This window comes from Pleuronectes platessa, chromosome 19, assembly GCF_947347685.1.
Source record: "Pleuronectes platessa chromosome 19, fPlePla1.1, whole genome shotgun sequence".
Classification (NCBI taxonomy): Eukaryota; Metazoa; Chordata; class Actinopteri; order Pleuronectiformes; family Pleuronectidae; genus Pleuronectes; species Pleuronectes platessa.
In genome coordinates, this window is record NC_070644.1 from 16251548 (window position 1) to 16275784 (window position 24237).

The 24237-nt window shown below is 44.1% G+C and overlaps 1 protein-coding gene across 1 annotated transcript in view; it reads right to left on the reverse strand.

Moving 5' to 3' along the window:
- Positions 1–16066, reverse strand: part of LOC128424921 (matrix metalloproteinase-17-like) — a 50912-nt gene extending 34846 nt beyond the window's left edge. The window contains exon 1 of the mRNA XM_053411367.1: positions 15926–16066. Within this exon, the coding sequence (XP_053267342.1) occupies positions 15926–16066 (141 nt within the window). The remainder of the gene's footprint in view (positions 1–15925) is intronic.
- Between the last annotated feature and the right edge of the window lie 8171 nt (positions 16067–24237).

The following is a 24237-nucleotide window of genomic DNA, read 5'->3' on the forward strand; positions in this document are numbered from 1 at the left end:
GGCTGCAGCCCAGAAGCCCTGAACCCAAAGTATTCGGTGACTCCTGCAGGTCAAACGCTTGCTGACACGGGGGCTTGACCTCATGTCCCAACTCAGTCCCAGGGGGTCTTTACCACTTAGCCGACACGCTGCTCAAATGACCGCACCGGGCCTTGTTTATTATCACTTGGTAAGTTCAGGGCTCCTCGCGAGGAAGAAAACATGTTCAGCTAGAATTTAGTGAAAGTGCCTTGAAGAGGTCACGTGCCATTTTGTCCGAAGCAGGAACCCAGAGACTCAAGATGCTTCACCGAGCAAGAGACACTTTAGGTTTATAGCTGCAGTGTCCAACTAAGTACTGACTCTGTATTTTAGAGGTTCTTATTTGATGACTGTCCTAGGACTCTACAGCTGGAACACAAAAATTAACCAAATTAGTTGATTAAGGTCAATGAAGCCTAAAAATTGACTGTTACCCAAGATCGCTACGATATAATAAAGCAACATTCTGTTCATAATGCACACTCTCACTGTCTTCCAATGATTTACAACCTAAATGTGCTTCGACCTTAAACCCGTGCTTTAAAGAAAAAACTCATCAAACCATGGTGTGCTCACAAATATGCACAAAACAAACGGTGCAACAGTGATGGTAGAAGCATGTGCATGAGTGTATTAAAGATAATCTAACTCTCAAATACTCACACAAAAATAACGTGCACAAAAACAACATGTCCGCCCCCTCTGGCTGTTTGCCCGTTACGTCATGGTCCAGCTGAAAGAAGAAGAAGCTGTTTCGTGTCACCGCTGACAAGAATCAAGGCGACTGTCAAGAAGAGAGAAGGAGCTGCAGAATGTCACACTCTCTCCGGGAGACATGTTGAAGTAAGAGACAAACCAGAGCTCCTAGTTTGTAGGGACGTCCCTGCAGTGATGATAAACGTCAATCTAAAGCATTGTTGCATTGTTAGCGAAACAGGATGAGCTAAGAGGACATAAAGGTTAACGCTCTTCGGCAGATTTCAGACGCCCAACACCAAGTTCAAAGATGAGTTTAGTGGTGAGAGCTGTAATGGATAAAAAAAGTTTAACCTGCCGTTGTGGAGCGCATCTGTTTCAGCAAGTTGTTTTTAATAAAACGGTTCCAGCGATCGCGATAATAACTTAATATGGTCGATGTTATAAAAAAATAAAATGGCCCTTGATAGGAAAAAGGTTCCCCACCCCTGTTCTACAAGACATGGCTCATTAAGTTTAGTATTCAAACACACACACACACACACACACACACACACAGTCCTTCCACATCTCATGAACATGCTACAACCACAGTCAAGCCCTTTATTTATGTCCACGTTGGACCATTAATTCACCAAGGACGACTCACGCACTTGCACATACACACTCTGCATTCCCCCCTCTCGCACATACACACATCACTGAGGCGAGCACTGACTATGATAGCGTCTACAGCCTCTTCCAGTGTCTGTTACAGTATCTGGACGTGAAGGTTGATTCATCTCTTCATCCCGGTCCCTGGAACCTGTTCATGCACTGAGATCGTGGAGTAGAAAGAGTAGAATCGTCCGTCCAGAGATTCAAGGAAGGCCAACGTCTTTCCTCGCCTCATTAGAGCTGATGGTATTTAAAGGAAGGTATGGAACTTGGAGTATATTATGGTATGGTGTATTAATAGCAGTGAGTTTGTTGGAGATGGGAGGCGTCAGTGTCGGGAATAGAAAAATGACCTAATTAAATAAACGTTTGAATGACTGAATGGCAACGTTAAGTGAAGAGAATAACTCTGGCGCTCGTTCAAGCCAAAGAAAACAGAGTTCTGAAGTAGAAAGACACACGTACAGGACAGTGATTCATGTGAAGTGTTGCTCAACTGCTTGTGTGGGTGAGTGAGTTTGACGAAGGATGAGTCAGTGAGAGGTTATGTTGATTGGATCAATTTTTTGTTGATGTGGGAGAAAAGACCTCAACATCTGTCTGGATGGAAGGAAAAGAAGCGCCTTCAGTGAAAAGATAGATTTCATTACAGTGGATCATGAGAATCTGATCTTCTTCACAATAAGACTGTTGCCGAAATGTTTCAGTAAAACCACAACGTTGTAGATAAATCCACTGCAGAAGGGAACAGAACAGACTCAAGGTCTTTAGACTTAGATTTGATTGAAGTACAAACTATGTACGGTTGTGGATACACGACTTAAACCCGTCAGAACCATTTGGGACAAACCTATCGAAACGGTTTTGGGAAACGATTCAGTCATGTTCACTAAGCTATCTACTTCTTTATAATCGGGGAAAACAAAAAACATCGCCCTCCACGTTCAGGTCGGGCTCGGGTCACTTTTATGGTCTGGAAATGGTCCCGAGATGGTGACAGGTCATCTCTCCACCAGCTTCACTGTCACTTCGGCTGAGACTCACAGGTCAGAGTTCACTGTTGTTTAACTTTGACCTCCAAATAGAAAGACAGCTGCCACACACACACACACACACACACACACACACACACACACACACATTTATGAGCACTGTCGCCTTGGTGCCACCACAGCAACAATTCTCAAAAGCGGTGTGTGATAAACACTGTGACCTCCTCCGTCCCACAATACCTCCCTGTTTAGTCCCGATGAGCAGCTGCTGAGTCCCTTCATGTTGGGCAGGAAATGAGTCACACGGAGACATTTAACCCCGGCGACCTCAGTGACTCTCACTGGGTCACGAAGTAGCGGAGTCCGTTATAGTGTTGACATTGTTCCTCCCTACCTCCAGGATGAGGTCGAAGAATGTGAGGCAGCGCTGGAGCAGGAAGGGAGTCTGAGAAGTGGACCTTGTGTGTGATGTATTAAAAGAATCCATCATCCGAGTCCATTAATTAATGCCAGCTACGAATGAAACTTCCTCTTTTCCTCCCGGCAGCTGACAAAAAAACATGAAGACTCTTGTTTTCACCCACGGACTAAAGAGGAAGTGCTCGATTGTTGAGGAAAACAAAAAAGACACAGAGCTACTGATGTTCAGCTGCAATGTCTTCCTCATAAATAGTTTTTAATCTTTCACCGAACTAATTATATCTCTCGGAAACTGTCCCAGTTTCTTAAATAGCATCAGAATTCTGCTAAAATCTTCCAATCAGGGTTCTCTTTTATTCAGGCCAATAATACGGTGACTATAAAAGCTCAATTCAAGAGAAATGGAGATATAGAGAAATGGAGATAATCAAAGAAAAGTTATTTTACGTCCAGAAAGGCAGCAGATCGAGATAATACTTCGCTTGTGGGTTTTCTTTCGTTTTGTTTTTACATTCCTGACATTTATCTTTACAGGTGTTTATCTTTTATTTCTCAGACAAAACCCTAATATTCCCCAGGTCTCTGTAGAACCACAAAACATGTTCTGAAAGTTTGTAAATGAAAAATATTCAGATCTTCCTTGACAATTCCAATCCCACAACTGATGAGGTATCTGCAATCTGCCATACAATCTGTCAATGCAGATAAAGATCAAACCAATAATCAAACAGGAAGGGCCCCACAAAGATTTCCGCCTCATCGAGAAACAGCTTCGCCAACACAGAGCACAGATTTATTTTCAGTTGAAACCGTTTCTTTGTCGTCTAAATGGCACAAAACTCGATAAACACAAATCACACGGATGTAAATGACTCACATCAAGCGATCCTCCACTTCTCATGCTGCTCTGCGCCCGGGAGATTTCTCTCACAAAATGTTATCAGAACATCTCGTTGGCCGTTTGCAGTCGGCACAAAGATCTTATCGCTATTCAAAGCGGTGGAAGCATTTTAGATCAGCGGCTTGCTGCCAGGCAGACGGTTTACTTAGAGCCTTACACTGGGATGATGTAGGATCCAAGGAGTGAAAACTCACTGAAGTGTGTTTGACTGAGAAGCTCCTGAAACCGTTCCAATGCCACATCCTGAGCGTAAACACAATTTACCGAAGAAATGAAGGATTTAGTCTCATTTGTGCAAACATATAAGATCAAAGGGGAGGGGGGGGGGGGGGGTGTAGGGGAATGAAAGGAGAGGGAAATTGGCTGTGACATGCAGCCTGAATGACACCGGCTTGGATTGCCGTGCAGGCGGTAAAAGAGGCAGAATTAATCCAGGCCTAGAAATCACCAATACGCTCTGATGCAATTCCCTCACCTCTGCTGTCGCTGCTTTAAAACATGACCTCTCTCTCTCTCTCTCTCTCTCTCTCTCTCTCTCTCTCTCTCTCTCTCTCTCTCTCTCTCTCTCTCTCCCTCTCCCTCTCCCTCCTGCTCGTTGACTCAGTCTTCGGAATTTGTTTTGGCTTTTGGAATCAAAACGTCGCCTCACAAAGGTCAAAACAACAACTCGCTCAACAGCAACACCGTGAAATGAATTGACGCTAAAACAAAAATCCCAATTTTTTCCCTTGCAAATGTGTGATTCATGTATGATTCATTCTGGCTAATGGCTATGGAACTTAGTTAGCCTGTACAGCCCCCTCACCATTAAGTAGACGTCACTCAACACTGGTCATTACTTCATGCAGCAAAACAATAAGCCTTATTATCATGGACCTCCAACCACACCAGGACTTATACGCTAAACAATCCTGATATATTTGGCTCTATTTCTGCAAATTTGATATAATGGTTCCAGGCGATTCACAGACGTGACAGAGCCGTTCACAAGGAGGCTTCACAAAGAATTCAATCCATGATCACTTACATCCCTCTGAGTTGACAGCACAGAACATATAATCAACTGAGTAGAAGGGAGGAATTGCTTTCATGCTTTCTGTTGACAAAGGTGCTCTGTGTTCTTTTCGTTTACTGCCCAGGTTTCCTCTCGGAGCAGCTATCAAGGATGTCTGCAGCGAGGCAGAAAGAGATGAGAGGAGAAAACTGGGGTCAGCTCATTTCTTAGCAGGAGCTCTGATGCAAAATATATAAATGAGACATGTCGTCTTGAAAATAAAACTTTAAATAAGACCAATCCAAACGGGGAAAGGAACTGCTGCTTCAGCTGCAGAGCGGGCATTTGAGATTTTTGTTTCATCGTTGTATTACGTGTAACCAGACTTTATCTTCCATTGCAATGAGTTACAATTTAACTATTTTCCATCGATTCCACGCATCCGAAAGTAAAGACGATGGAATACAACGAGAAGTCATCATTCAGATTCCAGCTCGCTGTGCCACAAACAGATGGCACCCGCGCCACCTGCTGAAACACTCAATCACAGGCAGTGTTTTGCTCGGCTGCAGATACAATGTGCATGTAATGGGACACGCGTCTGACTTGATGAAACGATACTGTGCATTGTGACAGATGAGGCTTTTTTCTGACGCCCTTTCTTGACTTTGATGGAGCGTGTCAGGTGCTCGAGAAAAGGAAAGAAACCTGCAGCGCTAAGACGACCCAACCGCACTTAAATCAGGATACAGGATTATGCAACATGGGTCAATAAATGTTGCTGCAGCAAGGAACTGACGGACGTCCTTTTCTTAATTCCTTTCCTAAGGGAAGGTCCAGCACACCCTTTGCTTAAGGAGATATGAAAGGAAGTATTGACACACCTTTCCTTAGTGATTCGAGAGTTCCAGCAGCCTTTTGATGGCTGACACTTCCCCCCCTGAGTCCTTTCACTCAGTTACAAACCCTCCTAAGCAGGAACTTGACAGCATTCCCGGTTCCCATTCAGGTCGAGGTGCGACTGTCATTTTCGAGAGACACTCGGGAGGAAAAATCTGTCCTAATTTGCATGTTTGTTTGTGCGAGAGCGTGACGACGAGGATTAAAATATGACTGTAAGTGAATCATTTAATCCCGGGGCTTAAAGGAACAGCTGGTCGTACAGAGAGAGCTGAGACACAACCCCTGCCTCTTCCTGCAGGCGGCACGGAGGGAAGGTGGAGAGACGGAGGTGTCGAGAAACAGAAGCGGAGGGAAGAGAAATGCAAAGAGGCAATGAAAAAGATTTAAGAAGAAAGAGAGAGGAAGTTAATGGTTGAAAGAAAACATGCAGAAACAGAGAGAACACGGAGAAAGAGGAGAAGAGAGTCGGGTTGAAGCTGGACGTTGCAGAACATATTCTTCATCCACTGCAATAAGACACCAGGAGCGGGGGGGGGGGGGGGGGGGGGGCGTTGTACCTATAGGGCCATTTCAATTTTTAAAACCTCCCTCCAAGGGCCATACTCAAATTATTGAAGTCATACATCACACCAACCCTCTGATGAAACGGCTAGAATCGCTTCTCCTTGGAGAGGCGGCTGATGTCAGATGGTAGTGATGATGAAAATGATGCTACTCGCTGCTATCAAAACAGCTCTCTAATACAAATACTCACTTTTATCCAGCCGTGCATTCCCTTGAAAAGATCCCACACACAAAAACATGTCAGATCCTCGTGAAAAATTGACGTATATGGGAACAATTTCACTTCCACCAGTTCTGGCAGCTCTGAAGCAGCAACACGACTCCTTCACTAATCCTCAGAGGTTTCAGAATCAGAAGCTTTTAGCCCACTAACCACAGAACCTGCCCGTGTAACCTCTCGATGCTCAGAATATGTTTTTTCTAAACCCAAACTCCGACAAACTGTTTCATCACCGTCCAAGTGACTCATCCGGCTTCACTTAATGCTTCCTGCTGCAATGACATTTGAGATTGGCCTTTATTTTATCACTGCGAGCACGTCCCCACGATCGAGACACACTGATGTGTCTTTTGCTTCGGTGATAAAGTAATGACTTGTAAAAACCTCTTTTGGAACACAGAGCATTCTTCACCGCCCTTTTTCTTCTCTTGACAGAACAATCTGTGTTTTTCCTCAGCCTGACCGTGACCTGACAGTCAGAGCACAGCCAACAGGGGACCACCCTGAAACCCAGGAGTCTACTGTTTTATGAGGTTTGCATTTATCGCGGAAAAATATAACTGTCATCAAGAGAATCTTTAGGTATTGCTGAGTGGTTGTTTTTTTAAAGTATTAATGAATTGTCTCGTGGGCCAGATCAAACTGTCTCGTGAGCCGCAAGCAGCCTGGAGGCCCCGACGTCCCCCCCGCCCCCCCCCCCCATCCCGCCCCTGAGTCTTGTTAATCAAGTATGTTAACCGCTGGTTTGTGTATAAACTGTTCAGGCTCAAAATTTACACATCAAAGATGATTTATGTGTTTTCCGACCTGTGTGTTAGAGAGAGTGTGTTCATAAGCGCTCCCTCAATTTAACATGAATCAGCAAAATATGCAGATTGTACAATTGCTAATCACGCTTCAGGGTTTTCCTTCGTAAAATAGTAAACAGGCGCATCTACATATTGTTCAGACTTTTCCTTTTTGGGGGCTGATTTATTATTTACTTTGCCGAGTCTGCTGACAACTGTTTGAGGGGGTTTTGTTCAACACGGGTAACATTGTCTCAATCTGTGCCATCAGCAGCTCACTTCCCTTCACACAGGCCCACAAGATGCCCTAAAGACTCATTTTGGCACAAAGGCGGCCGTGCTGTGCCCAAGTTAACCTGTGTATTATTGCTGGAGCCAAGGGATACGTCCTGGCTAATGACTCAAAGCCACAGAAGCAAAACTGCAACTGAGCCCCAGTGCACAGAAGGCCTTTTCTTCCCCACTTCCCGGAAAAATCCATCCTTTGAAAAGACAAGACGTGTAATCGAACCTCTTTGTAGGTTATGTCAGGACATAAATCCGACATTAATGGATGGGTTGCACGGGTTTGATCATGTTTTGTGACTGAATGCACGAGAGTGGGCTACTTTGGGGGAATTTTTCGGCATGCGATTAAAGATAAACAAACCGATGGGGCCAATTAGAACGTCCCCCTAAGTTCCAGCGGCTCCACTGAGGGAAGGATCCTCCGATCCTTCTTTGAAGTTGCTCTCTCTCTGTGGGCGGTCGTGTGGCGAGGCATCCAGCCAAAGCCCACAGACACAAGGATCGAATAAAGCTCGCCCAGCGCCCTCCTGATACTGAGGATAAAGGAGAAGGCAGACGCACGACAACACGTCGGCAAACATGCGCACACCCACGTGGAAGCCCCCTAACCATCGTGGTCGATGTTTATCTGTTTGGAATCATCATCCTGGTGAATCCAAGGACAAGGATCTCTTAAGTTTTCTGCCGCTTTTATGTGAACAAAGGTTTTTCGTGATCATCTGAGATGGATTTTGTTTCCCCCACTCACACTTTAGGAAGTCTTTTATGAATTCACAGAGAAAACTGGCAGTTCACTCGAGGTGAATGCAACTTGTCTTTCTGGTGTTTTTCAATGCATCAGCTTTATGAAATCCAGATAATAGGTAAGTCATATTAAAATACAGCCAATCAATATCACACGTAGATTGCTTTTAACCTCAGTGACCTTTAATAAGGTGGAAAATGTCAATGAAATCCACGCTAGAGAAATCAAGGGCGAGTAAACGTAACGAATAAAGAAAAGCCTGTTTTTTTTATTCGAACCATACAACTGTCTAACTCTTCAAATACAAAACAAGTCTGCAGGCTCATCTATTAGCTTCCCCTAGTGTGAGGCTGCGGAGGAGTGTTCAACCTCCTCAGACTGCATGGATCGAGTGGGGGGGCTGGTATTCTAATGAATTGCGTGTCAGATCAAATTCAATCAAACTTGTATTTTTGCATTATTATTAATAATAATAATAATAATAATAATAGACTCATGTTCTGTAGCTGAGACTGAACATGGAGATCTCAGAGCTGATTTCTATTTCCGTGACTTCCATCCACAGTTCAAAGCTTTACACTGTACACATTCTGCCCATGAGCGTGTATTTATGTCCTGTCCTTGTATGAAGTTCATGAAAGCGCTGCCATGTGCTGCTATAGTGATCCCCACAAACAAGACAATGTCTCTGTGGTGTTAGCGGAGGAATGCTGCCAACTGGCATGTCCACACTGCACATGCAAAAATACATACACACACACACACACACACACACACATACACATGCATGTCCTCGCTCACATGTGTCTCTGTATGTGTTTGACTCTATTTTTAAGCATGGTCCTATATCCCTCACCCTGACCCGACTGCAGGATAACACCCGGGCTAGATTGTGCGTTCTACTTAAAGTCCTGCAGCCGGTTAGCAGCTCATTATATTCACTTGATGAGAAGTTGAGTATCAACACAGAACTAAAGGATAGTGGACCTAATTGCCAGTGATAGGGGAGACGCTTCTCTCTGCCACCCACTCAATCTCTCTTGGTCTAGTTCTCCTCATTTCACTCGGACCTTCAGAGAAACGGGATCACGGACACACAACGGTGTGGAAGTCGAGTCCAAAGATGATAAGGGATCTCCCGCTTCCCTCTTTTCCTACCGCCACCATCTTCTCTGCTGTGACTTTCTGAGAAATGACAAATACTAATGACAAGCTATGAGATCACCAGTGTGGCCAGTAATGCTCAACCACACACACTCACATGCATTCTTGCATACATGCATTTTATAGCGACACACAAACAAGAAGAAACTAACTTGAACACACACACCACACACACACACACACACACACACACACACAGATACACACACGCACACACACAAACCACATTTATTATAGTGCTGCCAATTTCTGCAAGCAATTTCAGAGTAGCTTTGTTGCTGCTTTGGGGTTTTCTTGATCGTACTATTAAATCCGACTATTGGCAGTTCAGTTGGCAGCGCTGTGGATTATTTTAGGCTGCAGCGTGCAGGCCAGGCCAGTGCAGCACCAGAAACCACCGTAATTACAAGACGTAGTCGGGCCTTTGAGCGGCAGCGGCAGCCGAAACCATGATCTGGTTGAAGACAGCGACGAGGGGCCGGGCTCCCAGGGTTAAAATAGAACTGTCCACATGGAGCTGATTTGAGGTTTTCTATATGGGGAGCCCTGCAGTGGGCCTGCACCAGTAATGAAGTCAGCTCAAGCCACTGGAACAGGACCATCGCGTGCAGCTCTGTTGTGGGAAACATCACTCACATGCCCACGATATTAAATCCATCACTGATGTAAAATCAAACACAAGCAGGCGGGGGGGGGGGGGGGGGGGGGGGGGGGGTGACGACTGTGTTGCGACTACAAATGGTAATTTTGCATTATCCACACTTAAAAAAACAAGGGAACCGGTGATTATGCAGAACTCTTGAGACACAGCAGCATTGTTACACAAACTAATTCACTCGTTTTACTACTTCATAAAGTCACAGAGAGAGAGAGAGAGAGAGAGAGAGAGAAATACTGAATTACTTTATTTGCATATTGCTCTGAAAATGCACACAAAACACACAAACACATTTCCCCTGAGGCACCAGTAGTTCACCACTACGATCAAAGACCAGAAACACACAGTTCTAAATTCATGACATCCAGCCATTTCTAAGCCACTTATCTTCTGAGGGTCACAGGGGGGGGGAGCCCAGATGAAAGTGGGCTACACCATGGACAGGTTGCATGTATAACAGCAGGGTGAACAAACAGAGGCAAACCTGAACCCATCTGCAGTTATTTGGACAGTGGGAGGAAACCAGAGCACATGCACACTCCACACAGAAAGGCCACATGGGATTAGAACCGACAACCCTTTAAGGGCCGGGCCGCACTTGCATGCGTGAGAGCCTTCACGTAAGATCTTCCTTTCCTTTTTTGGCGCCCATGTTACCAGGTTAGCGCGGCCACTCCGCCCTGCTTTAGCCACACTGCTCCTCTAGATAGTCAGGATCTATGATGAGTTTTAATGTTTGTCGAATATGTCACAAACATAAACATTTTCAATGCTTCTGTACCAAAGTAAAAACACTCGTCCGTTCATTTGTTGAAAGGCTTATTCATTGTGAAATACTTGCAGGACAGGAAGAGACACAGCTTCTTACTGAGTCCAGGTTGTTAGTTGAGTGCATATCTGCACCAGGCAGCCAGTGTTACTGGGAGGCCCCGAATCCATGACATGCTTAAACTGGTTATCAACCCTCAAATCCTTCATCTGTCTATAGCAACAAAATGTACCTGCTGGTGTCACCGACTGAAAATATCGAGCAGAAATGTTGCCGCTGCACATCTGTCCCTCGCAGCCAATAAAGAACCAGGAGCCATTAACATCCTTATTGATTCTTTCGGTGAAGACCTTATAAAGTCTGACAATCTCCTCAGTAACCTGCAAAGCTGCCATGACAGATTCGATAAGAGCGGACTAAAAGACTCATCGGTTTCAAGATCATCTCCCTCTGCCTGAGAAGCCCCGAAAGCGAGATGTACATTATGCGCCGCCCTGTCTCAAGTCCTCTCTGTCAATCATTCCAAAGTGATATACTCGATGCTGCTGCACTGTCATCTCCCCGACATGCCCTGGATCTAAGCTCCGTGATAGGCTGCCACGGAGAGAAAGGTCACATGGGGGTGCCAAGTGTACGACACCATGTGAGAAAGACGAGTTAACTTTCATGCTTCTGCAGCTGCTTAGAACAATAAGGGTAGAAATGTGGAGCCTGTGAGATCTCCACCTGAATTATTACGCTGCTGTGAGTCGAGCAGCTCTGAGGTATCATCTTCCCTTTTCACTCCACTTCTGCTCTTGACTGTGTCTGGCTCATTACTTATTTCAGTGGAACAATCCCTGCATCTTTCCCCTTGACTTTCACTCTGCATCCAGTTTTCTGTTTGAGCTCCTTCTATGCCGGAGCCTCCGGGTGCAATCAGAAGAAACCGTGATGCACTGGTAGAAGAAAGCCTCCTATCATTTTTTTGAAGGGGGGGGAGACTGAAAGACAGAGGAGATAGAATAGGATACTGGCAAAAAACGCACTCCTGAGAGGCATTGGAGAGCTAATGAGGGGTGGTGGTATTGGAACCAGGCTGTAGCTGCTTGAGAAGACAGTATTATGAGGTCTGGAGAGTGGCTGGAGGTGGGTGGCGACTACCAGGCTTTTTTTTTCTTCTTCTTCCAAATCATTGGACACAAGACCAGATGGTTTCCTCATTGGAGAAATTTGAAAAGCAAAACGAGGAGAGGATTAGAAGCAGACTGCCACGGTTGCAGACGTCCAATCGTGCGTGAAGCTCTCTCTTCATCTGGTTTTTTCTTTCCTACGACAGCGAGAAACACAAGCAAAGTTAAATCTTCCTCACCGAGAAAAGATTAAATGCAACGGAGACACTCGTCAAGGTCACTTTCTGCAAGATTAAATAGTATTTATGGGGTTTTATATCAGCAGCCGATCGCTTCACCTCACTCTAAAGCACAGTACTTCTTCGGAAGGCAAATAATCCTTTAAGTATCTAGTGTAAGTCATTCCCTGCAGAAAACAGCCATCGGGAGTAAAATGATTCAACGAGCAGAAAAAGGCGTAGATTGCATCGTGGCTGTGACGTAGCAGCTCCCTCCGATGCTTGAATTGCAAATTGCTGCGCCGGATAACAGCAAAACTGAAAACTGGATGCCTCAGAGCTGTGCTAAAGTTTGTGCTTCGGTTAATTACACTTTCGCCTAAAGTAGTTTAAAAAGATAGGGATGCATGCAGAGCTCAAGCGAGAGGAGGAGCCAAGAGAGGCAGGACGGGGGCTCTGAAGTGTGATGGGACTCGGGGGCAGCCGGGCCGGAGATCAGGACACGGTTCGACGGGTAGACAGTTGTTTTTGTGGTTTAGGTCCCGGACGTATCGGTGTTATGAACAAGAGGCTGAGGGGAGGGAATCCACTCGAAAAGCCTCAACAACAAATTATCCACCTGCTCCCTGCAGCTGAGAGCGATTTCTTTAATGCAGGAGAAGTCTTATTTGAAAGTCAATCGGGGGGGGCACAGGGGACGATGGTGTTCAGCTGTCTGCCTGTCCAGTTGGAACACTACCCTAAAAAACATCTGTGTCTGCCTTTGTTGTTACCTTTTATAAGATCGTGGTTTAATAATGAGTCGCTCTGTGAAAGTTTTGGATCAAAAACACACTCACACACTTTTTTTATTGACTCGTCTAATCGGAGCTGAAAATAGACTTCACCTTGGTTGTGACCATTTTCCATTACGGAATTATTATTCAAGGAAATGATTGGCAGATTAGCCTCTAATGAAAACAATCATTAGTCGGGGCAACTATCAAATTCCGTTCTTCTCAACTGCAAATAGTGCAGAGACGGATTTGCAATTTGAAAGATGCGTCGAAGAAAGGCTAAATTTAGATGAAAAGCTAAAATGATTTTAGAAAAGGTGACGTTTGCTAATCTGTCACTTTTCAAACTGAAGCTGTGAAAACACATCAGTTATATTTAAACCTGCATGAAGCGATGAATTGGAACACAGGATCAAATGATTTCCAGTAAGAGGTTGGATTCTGCTGCTAATCTGACGCAGCTCTCCGCAGCTTTAAGCCTTTTGCAGCCTATTGTATTGGTTTCTGTCATAAGGAGTGAAAACTGTGGCCAACTGCTCTGAGCACAGACAGCAGTGGTACGGCCTGGAATGAAAGAGAGAGCCGTGAATTTGAATTCACAATTTCAACATGTGGTGAGGAGCAGAAATCCAGAGGGGGCCCACGTTACTCTGCCCATTTTCAGACAGGAAATAAGGAAATGTCCGGATTTTTGTTCCGGGACTTTTACCAAAAGTTTGTTCCGGGACTTTTACCAAAAGTTTGTCTTTCGCATATGAAGAACGCAACAGGAGATTGTCCAAGTCAGACGTGTTCACACCAACAAGAAACAGTCCCCTACATTGGGTAGAGGAGTGGTGCCTGGGTAGAAATCATGTGTTTTTCTTTACAGCACATTGACGCCCAAGTCGGCCCATATCGGGAAACGCTCCAGATTCTCGTCTTTCCAATCCGGAGACATTTGTGTCCTTTCAGTTTCATATTTGTTCTCGCTTGCTGAGAATTAAGCTGGATAACTTGTGAGAAAAGTAACGCAAATTGGGCATTTACGTTCTCACATACAGCCGCTTCTGACAATTTAAGCAAAAGCCCGGACTTCAGTGCATGTCTGAAAACAGCTTCTGTTTCTGCTGCAAGGGAAAGACGCCACGTGTTTGCTCACACGCTCTAACACAGCTTGATAAGGGATGACATAGTATCAAGGCAGCTTTAAGGATTGCCTGACCAAACACCAGCTCACGGGCAGCCCATCCGCCCAATGTGTTGATTCTCCAGTGTGAAAAAACAAAAGACTTAAATGATGATGGAAATGTATCAAATATATATTTGGCCGCTTTGTTTTCCACATTTGAAGCTGTGGATTTAACTTGTGTTTGACTAATGCTACAATAATCCTGTTATTCAAATGAGCCGATGTGCTGCACACTCCAGCAGCTCGCCCCGCAGACGTTTGCCCTTCCACCTCGTCATCTTCCACACGCGTACGTCCTGCACATCGGAACCGCTTCCTGATGAGTCCTGTAGATGAGTCAGTGCTCGTCCCTGTGCACTCAGAGGCTCCGACTCCACGTGACTGTCCCCAATAAGCAGAGGGGACGATTCATGTCTGCTGCCGAGTGTCTATCCAAGTACCACCGAGGACATGAGTGGATGTGTGCAGCCGGAGACACACAACCACTGGGGAGACGGTGGAAGTGGTAGAGTAATAACATGATAAAAGATAGATAGATATTTAAATAGATAAAAAGAGAGATAGATGTGGATGTGACTGAATGTGGAGAAGAGCTGCAAGCAAATGAGGAACTTGTGTTGTCAGCTAAACAGCTAATTAAGACGTTGTGCCTAATTAATACATATTTTATCTGCAGGTGCTTTGCTCATTAAAGCTACCGGTGACATTATTTTTTAACAGCTTCATTTCCTGCTCGGATGCAGTTAATTGGAATAATTATTTTTGTTTTGAGCTGCTGCAAAGCATCACAAATTACATCAATATCGTTCAAATGGATTTCTCCGTGCCACGTTTCATTATTACTGTTAACCTCTAAAATCACATTGATACAAACTACTATATTCACAGCTCCACGCCATTTAAGTGTTGACACCATGTTAAGCATTACTGACGGTTAAAATATGATTTTCATAAACTGCGAAACAACAAAAGTCAAACATTATTGATCAACCTCGGACTGGTAAAATGTTTTGCTGTTTATCAAGTGTATTTTTTCTCTACCCTATACAAATAGATATTGATATGACATTTATTGTAATAACTGTCGATATCAACAGATATTATCGTGATTATTTGGGCCATATTGCCTGTCTATCTATTTATCAGTCTATCTATCCATCCATCTATCTTTATGTATATCTATCTATCCACCTATCCATTTATCTATCTATCTATCTATCTATCTATCTGTCTATCTGTCTTCCTGGATCATTTGCTCATTTTCAGTCAACACCTCATATTAAACCCAGTGACGGTTTAAACTTGTCTTAAACAGATATATTGGAGCAAAGTCTTCCTCAGGCATCATGTCCGAGAAAATGGAAACAGCCAATAACGTGTGTGTGTGTGTGTGTGTGTGTGTGTGTGTGTGTGTGTGTGTGTGTGTGTGTGTGTGTGTGTGTGTGTGTGTGTGTGTGTGTCACTGTGCTGGAAGTGACTGAGCCTGGTTTGCCATTCATCAGTGCAGCGCATATACAATGTCAGCAGCCGAGTAGTGGAGCAGGTCGATGAGCCGCCGAGGTAAAAAATACTAATATTTACATTTATTCATTTAATGCATTGCAGCCACCACAGGCATCCTGTTTGAATTCGCCCATCACATGCAGCCTGCACAGCCGGACTCAGCCGTGCACTGGAGGTGTTAACATTCAAGTCGAGTCCGCCTCCGAGCACGAAAAGTCGGGGAAACTGCGCGTTCTGATGGAGAGGTCGGGTAGAGACGCACATCCCTGCGTCCAGCTGGAACACCGAGTGGATGAACTTCCATCCCATCGTGTCCAAAACTGATTTAAGTAGCAAAACTCGCGAAGGGAAGGTGTGAAACTTACCACCCCGGTGTCCAGCTGCTCTGTGCGCAGGGCAGGAGCCGCTCCGGTCCCGGGTAAAACCCACAGGATCCGCACCAGCAGCAGCAGCAGCATCTCCGGAGAAATATTCCTCATCCACATGGGAACAACTGGAGGAACCATGGTCGCCCCTAGTCCAGGCTGATCCCGCAGTGGGGCTCACGCACCGACCCCGGCACCTGCATCCACGGGCTCGACCCCACGCCGGTAAAAGGAAACGCGTGCCGGGATAAGTCTACCTCACTGTCGAGCGCACACACGTAAAACACATCTAACCCGGTGGCGCACGGAGACGCGTTTGCAAGTTTGTCCCCCACGAAACTTGCAATTGCACGCGCAGCAGTCTCCAGGAGAAGAAACAGTAAGATGTGAGTGTTATCTGCTCCTATACGGCGTCCATCGGAGGTGGTGTCCGTGCTGCAAACAGCCCGAGCTCTCCTCCTTCCTCCCTCCTTCCTTCCTCCCTCCAGACCGAGCGAGCGAGCGAGCACTGGAAAATGAAAGCTGCTGCGTGCGAGACCACTCGTTGACTCACACACACACACTCACACACACCGTGAGAGTGAGAGTGGATGAACGTGTGTTTGGACAGAGTGATTCAGGAAAAGGAGGGAGGAGGAGGAGGAGGAGGAGGAAGAGGAGGCAGCGTGGGGAGGTGGGGGTGTGCAGCGCCCACTCAGCCATCTCGGACACTTGCTGCCTCGCGTGGATTTTTTTTTTTTTTTTTGCTGTATCCGGACTTGAAACAAAAAGTGAAATGATACGAAGTGAAGCTGAATGAATCAATCTTTCATTTTCCCCCTGAAACAAAAGGGAATTTTTCATAACTCGCTGCAGGCTACAGTTTTGTGTTCATTTGAGTTCTGAGTTTAGGCTTTAACCTGATCCTGATGCTCATCCCCATCGTTACAACTTCTCATGTGTTGGTGGCTGTTGTGTCCAAAGAGTTGGCCCAGTGCCACGCCACACACTTTAGGGGCCCGGGGGCAGAAATCAAATGTGGTGTTGATGTTCCCCCCCAAGCCATGACAGTGCACTGTGCATGTATTATGTACATGCAAACAAACTGTAAAACAAAAAAATAAATAAACTAGAATGGCACTCGGAAGAGCACATACCTCCACCAAGGCCCAACGGCCCCCTTAAATCCCATCAAGCCACATGAAAGTCCACACACAAGATATCAGACTGTGTCGGGTTTTTGGATATTCTGCAGTTTTTGTGTTATCCTGTTGGTGGAGGTAATTAAGGAACATGCATCACGTCAGCACAACATATAATAACGATTTAATGAACGTATTAGTCAGCTGCATGATCCACCATCTTGTCTTACACTGGAATATCCCAACAGCTAAATATTGCAGTCCTGCTTATATTCATGGTCCCCAGAGGACAAACACTGACTTCAGTGATTTCCCATGACTTCCACTCTGAGGTTTTGAGTGAAATATCTCCACTGATGGAATCCTGATCCCTGTTGGATGAACTGTAATAACTTTGGTGATCCTCTGGTTTTCATGCAGCAGCAGCAGCAGAACCATCAGGTCAAAACTTCCACTTGCCTGATGCCATGGTTTAAAGGACCGTGCTAACACACTCTGAAGCCTGAATCGCTGCTGATGATCAGGACAACAACATGCTGCCATTGTCGTGTATGTGAATGGGTGGATGTCAATTGTAAGGTAATTACCATTTGTTAGCGTGAGCCTCTAAGTTATTTTTTTGTCCTTCCACGAGTTAGGGCCTAGGGATTGGTTAACAGTAGAGATCCTGGTTAAAGGGCTTTGATATCACACATTTGAAATAAATCAATTACCACTAAACACATGCACAGTGGACATGATACTAAGTGTCCCCATATGTCCAACGTCCTGGGACGTAATCCTTCTTAGACAGGTTGATATGCTTAATACGTGTTTTCCATATGCCCCCTCTGATTCAGTGTACTATTTCTTTAAGTGACACATCTGGGCCTTGAATGTAAAAACCTCATGTAAATCCTCACATGGCGATCAATAAATTAATTAAGCTCCGTCCCTGAAGTGCAACTGTCCCATGCTCAGTGACACGTTAAAAAAAAAACAGCATTACTTTTTACATCTTTTCCACAAATATGCAAAGTTATTAAATCACTATGTATGAGGAGGTGGCTCTTCAATAACTGTCTGATAAGGTTTATATTTTGCTCTGATCCAATTGGAGACAAGGTATTAAGATTAACGGCTTTGAAGGATGGAGGAAAAGAGGAGAGAGAGGAAAGAGGGAGTCTGTCTTCAGTGTCTGAATGAATCCTCCAGTGAAATGTCTCCGTGGGACTTTCAGTGCATCACTGGTGAGAAAATTTAAACCTCCAAAAAACAAAAGGTCACTTTTCTATTTCCCCTCCCAAAAAAACCCTCACTTATTCAATAACATACATCGATATATACTTAATCCTCGTTTTGCCCTTTAAGGAAACATGAAGACGTCAATCTGAAGCGTCTGAAGGAAAAGCTGGGACAAAATGTTGCTACTGCTGCTGAAGATACTGTACTAATAATAGACTTTCAATTAAAAATGGGCAATGAGCATTTCAAGAGTTGTACTCAATTAAATATACAAACCACCAGAAGCTGGGTCGCTGAAGTAGAGAAACTCCAAATGTCCCTAAAAACCAGAGAGGCTTATTTTGTTGTACACCCACGCTACTCTTCTCTTCTCTCCATGTTTGAGGAAACATCTGAGGAGAACACAAAACAGTTTGTTGAGCCGCAGAGAAAAAAATACAACAAGAAACACCAGCATCCAGTTATCCCTTTGTTTGGGAGAGAAAACTCATGTACCAATATTTATTTCTTATGTGTTGCATAAAAAGAAATAACCAACTGTAACGATTTTCAATCACAAGAGCCTCTGTAGAATATGAACCATTTAATAGATGATCATTTTTATAATAGGAAAGTTGAATTGGTTGTGTTGAACGCATCGTGGTCTCCTTGATAAAAGTGGAAACAAAAACACAAGTGGTGGGTTTGTTGTCTTTTTCAGTTTTAATCTCAGGATCCATTGATTTCCCGTTCAGATTGTGTTGTGCTGTCACTCAAACGACTGCGCTTACACTCAAATCGGCGCTGCTTACGCTCAGATTTGCTGAATGAGTGCAAGTGGAGAGTTTTGGGTGTGAGCATTACAAAACATGAAAGTTGAACAGACCAACCTCTTGAAAAAAGAAGGAAAAAAACAGACATTACAGTCATTCATCATTGGTCCAGACAAGAAAGACTGTAAAAACATGAACAATGTGTGTTGTTTTACGCTCAGATGTTTTACAGTAACTGCTGTTGTCTTAACGCTGAAGGGTTCAAACTTCTCACCCGCCCAGACTCACTCATCATGAACACTGTGGTAATTGTGATATTGTGTCTCGCGGCCTGGCCTCTGGGGAAAAGAAAGGTTCAGTCGTGGCTCTTTTAAATTAACCAAAAGGTTAAAACATCCTTTTACGCAGCTCACTCTTCTGTCCGCTGTGCAAATCTCACCTGAAGTGTTTCATCATCCAAACACAATTTCCCACAGAAACTAACCTCATATTCCACGGTCAGATTGTGTAATTATAGGAAAACTCATTCCCGAGCACGGACGTGGACTGAATAGATTTTTGTCGGCTGCTATTGTAACACACTCGGTTTGATATGTGTGTTGCTGGAGTTTGGCTGCAGAGTTATTGTGTTGCAGAGGTTTAAATTCGGAGGATAAATGAAACGAAAGGAATCTTGGAACAACATTAAGTAACACAGATGTGTGTGTTTGTGTCTGTGCGTATGAGTGTGTGCGTGTGTGTGCGTGTGTGCGTGCGTGCGTGTGTTGAATAAGGATTATGAACAGGGATGATGAACACCTCGTCATACTTGCGTTAAACAGGCAGACATAAAGCTCTATTTCACTTGTGCTCTGAAATCTGGGAGAACAAGCGTGATTAAAGCTACGACAATCAAGTCACAGCTCCATCATCTCAAGTGTCGACAATTTGTTGCAGCCTTCGCACAACCTGCGGCAGAACATACGTGCAATAAATATGCAAAACCAACCCACTGTTTCCTCTGTAATACATTATCATAATTAAGAATCCGCATGGCAACGCATCTATCTATAAAACTCCAATCTACCTGATTATGTTGGGATTATCAGATTCTTGATTTGTGAAGAATCAGTTCATTTGTGACTCGTGGGGTTTGGCATCTGTCTTCTCCCTCCCATATGTTCGTCATATCCTTGGATCCATCTGAATGTTGTCTATTTGTCAGGTTGTGTGTCGTTTCAAAGGAGTGAAACCTACAGTTGTCTTTGTTAATCCTAAAAACACTGTTGTGGGATTTAACTTCACTACCATGCATTATAAGTATTAAATGCAAAATACTCAATATAGGAAGTTTAAATACAGAAAACCATATTTAGCATGCTTCACTGTGGATAATGTTTTTCCAATGATATTTGTTCCGTTTGGAGGAATTGTCAATATCAATCAGGCGCGTGAAATCAATCATGCAAATATATGAGTTGTAATTAATCAATTTTACATGTTGTGCTAGTGTGTGTCACTCAAACGCATCCTTCCTTCCACAACCCTCTCTCTCTGTCCCCTCAAAGTGTCTATCGCCCACAGTGTCACAGGCTCACACACTTTGATGCAGGGTCCTCGTAAGTCCTCAACAGCTCGGGGCTGCCCCCGGCCCCCTTTTGCATATACACCAAACTTTTCTTGCAAATGACTAGTTCAATATATTTGCCTCTGAGAAATCATGAAAACGTTGAAAAATACAGCGTATATGAATGTGTAAAAACTCTTCCTAGATGTGGAACTAATGGGATTTTTCCGGACTGATACAACTTCCTTCCACCAAGTTTCATAGTAATCGGTCCAGGATTTCTTGAGTGTGTTCTTACTTACAAACAAACATACGGGGGTGTAAACATAACCTTCTGCATGAAGCTGATGAATCTCTTCACCTTTTATTTATTCTCATTTATGTTATTGTGTGTAAGTGTGTACGCACACAGGCACTTGTGTTTATGCTGACTAATAAAGAATAATATGGAATTTATAATGCGATTACAGGAAACCCTGCCGTGTAGTAAACACTCTTAAATTGATTAAATGCTTATACTCAACCATGGGGTGGGGGGGGGGGGGTAATATGCTAAACCGTATTTAACATGCCAGCGTGCATGATCTCAAGCACTGATTCAGTTTGGAGGACTTTCATTCTGGACGGTGAAATCAATCATGGTAATGGCCGAGTTGCAATTAGTCAATCTTACATGGTCAAATGCATCATTCCACATCTCACTCTCTCTCTCCATCCAATCTGAGTGTCTCTCGTCCACACTGTCACAGACTCTCACACACTTTGATGCACACTTCTCGTAAAGTCCACAACAGCTCGGGGGGGGGGCTCCGCCATTAAATCTGTGGTGGAAACGCATCAGACTTTCTCAGGACTCGGGGTTCCTGTGGGTGAACTGTGCTCGAGGACAATGATCCGTAATTTACAGGATTGTTTCTTTAAAAATGGCAAAAGAAAACAGAGCTGACGAGATGATGATGTGACGACATTATAAGGAATGTTATTAGTGATCCAGACTGAAATAACAACACAAATAGTAAATAGGTTCAATACTTACTGGTGCAAAACATCTGCATAAACTGCTTCCCTGAAGCCTCGGTTATCGTTTCTACAAAAACTATATTGTAAACATATTAAATATGATTAACCTTAAGAAAAACACTGTCCTTAAGCACATTCAGCAGCTACCATGGCTACAGAGTTATGACAAATTCCCACTCAATTTACATGAAGTGGGTCCTACTTTTATTACAAAATTCTTCAATTAAATTTTTACAAAGCCCAGTTCTCGTGGTTTTGTTTCGTGGACACATTCAGACAATAATTCGATTTCCTTGCTTTTAAGGAAACTGTTTAACTTTGGTTAATCCTGCTGACAATCAAACAAATAACTGGACAGGAGTTATAACGTAAACCTCCCTGGCAGGGTAATGAATCCAAAACAATTTTCTTTAGTTTTTAGTTGAATTTTCATCATTGTTGATGGAACCCACATTGAAAAACTTTCCATAAGCAAAGTTTTCCAGCTCAGGGGTTGAAAGTGAAGTTATGTATAAGAGCTGACCTGTCAGGCGGCTCTGCTCTGCTCTGGGATCTGCTGGATGATTAATGAGGGGCGGTGGTGTAAGGGCAGGGGAAATCTGGGCCTCGACAGCTTCTGTCACTCGGTGACCTCGCTCCAGTTATGAGAAAAGATCTCCAACAAGTGTCTGGATGAATATCATTCATTAAGGAATAAAACTACATCCACCTTTACGACAGAGATATGTTAAATACCTGTTGTATAACTCACTGTCATGAAGGTTTCCTGCTCAGACATTAAAAGGTCAACGAGACATATTACTGATGGCATAAAGAATAAGATCCATCCATTTATCTAACCATCCACCCTTCCCTCCGTTCATCCATCCATCAGTCCATCAGTCAACCATCCATCCATCCATCCATCCATCCACCTTGCCCCCACCCCCTCCTTCTTCTTTTACCCTTCATCACTCTGTGTGTTGGTCCACACATCTAAAATCACGCGCTAGCTGCAGAAAACCGCTCACAGCCGCGGCCTGGGTGTTCCCTCAATCATCCTCCCTTTAATTAATGAACCAATTAATCCAATCAAGGGCTCCAAAGTGGATTTATAGCGTAACAATAAATGATTCATCACAGGTTACGTTTGATGTTGAAGAAACAGGGGAGGTTTCAGTGGTAGCACTGCTGAAGGCATGTTTAATTCATGGCTCCCTACAGGTGCTTGATTTCATACAGGATGCAGCACACTCGGCTCAGTGTTCTCTCCTGTGAGGGGCTGCATGTGTGAAATGCATATTGATCCTGGGACGTATTTGTGATTAGTGGCAATCGTACAATTAGACCCTTGATTAAACCTGTATGAGCCGAGCTGCAGCCCTGCATAATGAAATCTGTCAGCCGATAGCGCGGGGGGGGGGGGCTGTACGCAGACAGGTAACATTACTGCTGTAAAGAAAGATGAATGTCCGCAGGTCCAACCTCTCCTTGTTCTTCATTCCCTTAAGTGTAAAGAAGGCCCACAGATATTAGATAGTGAAATAAGAGAGGCCAGGGGGTTGTCCAGGCGTTAGATATGCCCCTTTCCTCCGTCCATGTTAATCAGATGGATGCTGATGGTTTCTCCTGCCCGGAGGCTTGCGAGAGTTGTGTGCTAGATTAGAAATCTTTCTTGGAAACCGGGCCTGAGGCTGGCCTACACCTGCCCAGAGGTAATCTGATTCTTCTCAGCCTCCATGTTCCTCCACACAAAATGAAAACGACAACTGGTTGATACAAGTGAATAATTGTTTGTCCCTGGGCCAGGACAAGGATCTGATTTGCAGGGGTGTAGCACAAGAATCCTGGTCACTGTAGTAAAAGAAGTGTCATCACCTGATCGGTGTCTTTCACACCTTTCGGACTTAGAAAGAGACAAAAAGAACCTAACACTGTTTTCACTCAATTTGCTTTTGTTCTATTTCCTTTTACGCTTCAATTTTAGAACCTTGCTTTTGTTTTCTTGAGTCACTGCAGGAAGTCGGGCTTCCATTACCAGCAGCAGCAGCTTCTCAGCTCGATTAGCTGCATTTAGAGGAGTCAAAGGGGGGTCAGGAGGATAAACCATTTCTCTTGTTTGGGAGGAGAGGGGTCTCACAGACCCCCACTGCCTTTTCTATTTGAATCAAAGGTCAGTCTCACATGATAAATCCAGTCATTTTTTATTTAGTAAAGTAATTAAACAGAATAATATCAAACAAAACTGACTTTAGCCCAACTTTTCACCACATTATGATGCCTGTACTGATTTGTAACTGTACGACCATGTTCAAACCTGGTATTATTACAAGCTGTCAGTGTCAAGTTTTTCAGTTTGCACATCCTGAATGTGTCTCCTGTGAACACTTGTCATGTCACTTTCCTGTTCTGTATGCAAACAATCCTGTGTGTCACTTGTATTAGAGAGAGAGCGAGAGAGAGAATGGCTAAATGATAGATTATTATTACACAGCTATCATTATATGTTGATCCGTGTTGATATCGTGTTGATGTCCACAAACAAATCCACGAAAGGTCATTCTTAGGTGTAAACATAAATTTGATTCATTGCGGGACAGGACACATTTAAATTCACACACTGGCCACATGCATCCTTCGGGGGCCTTCAGATCTGTACTTAGCCCTCAC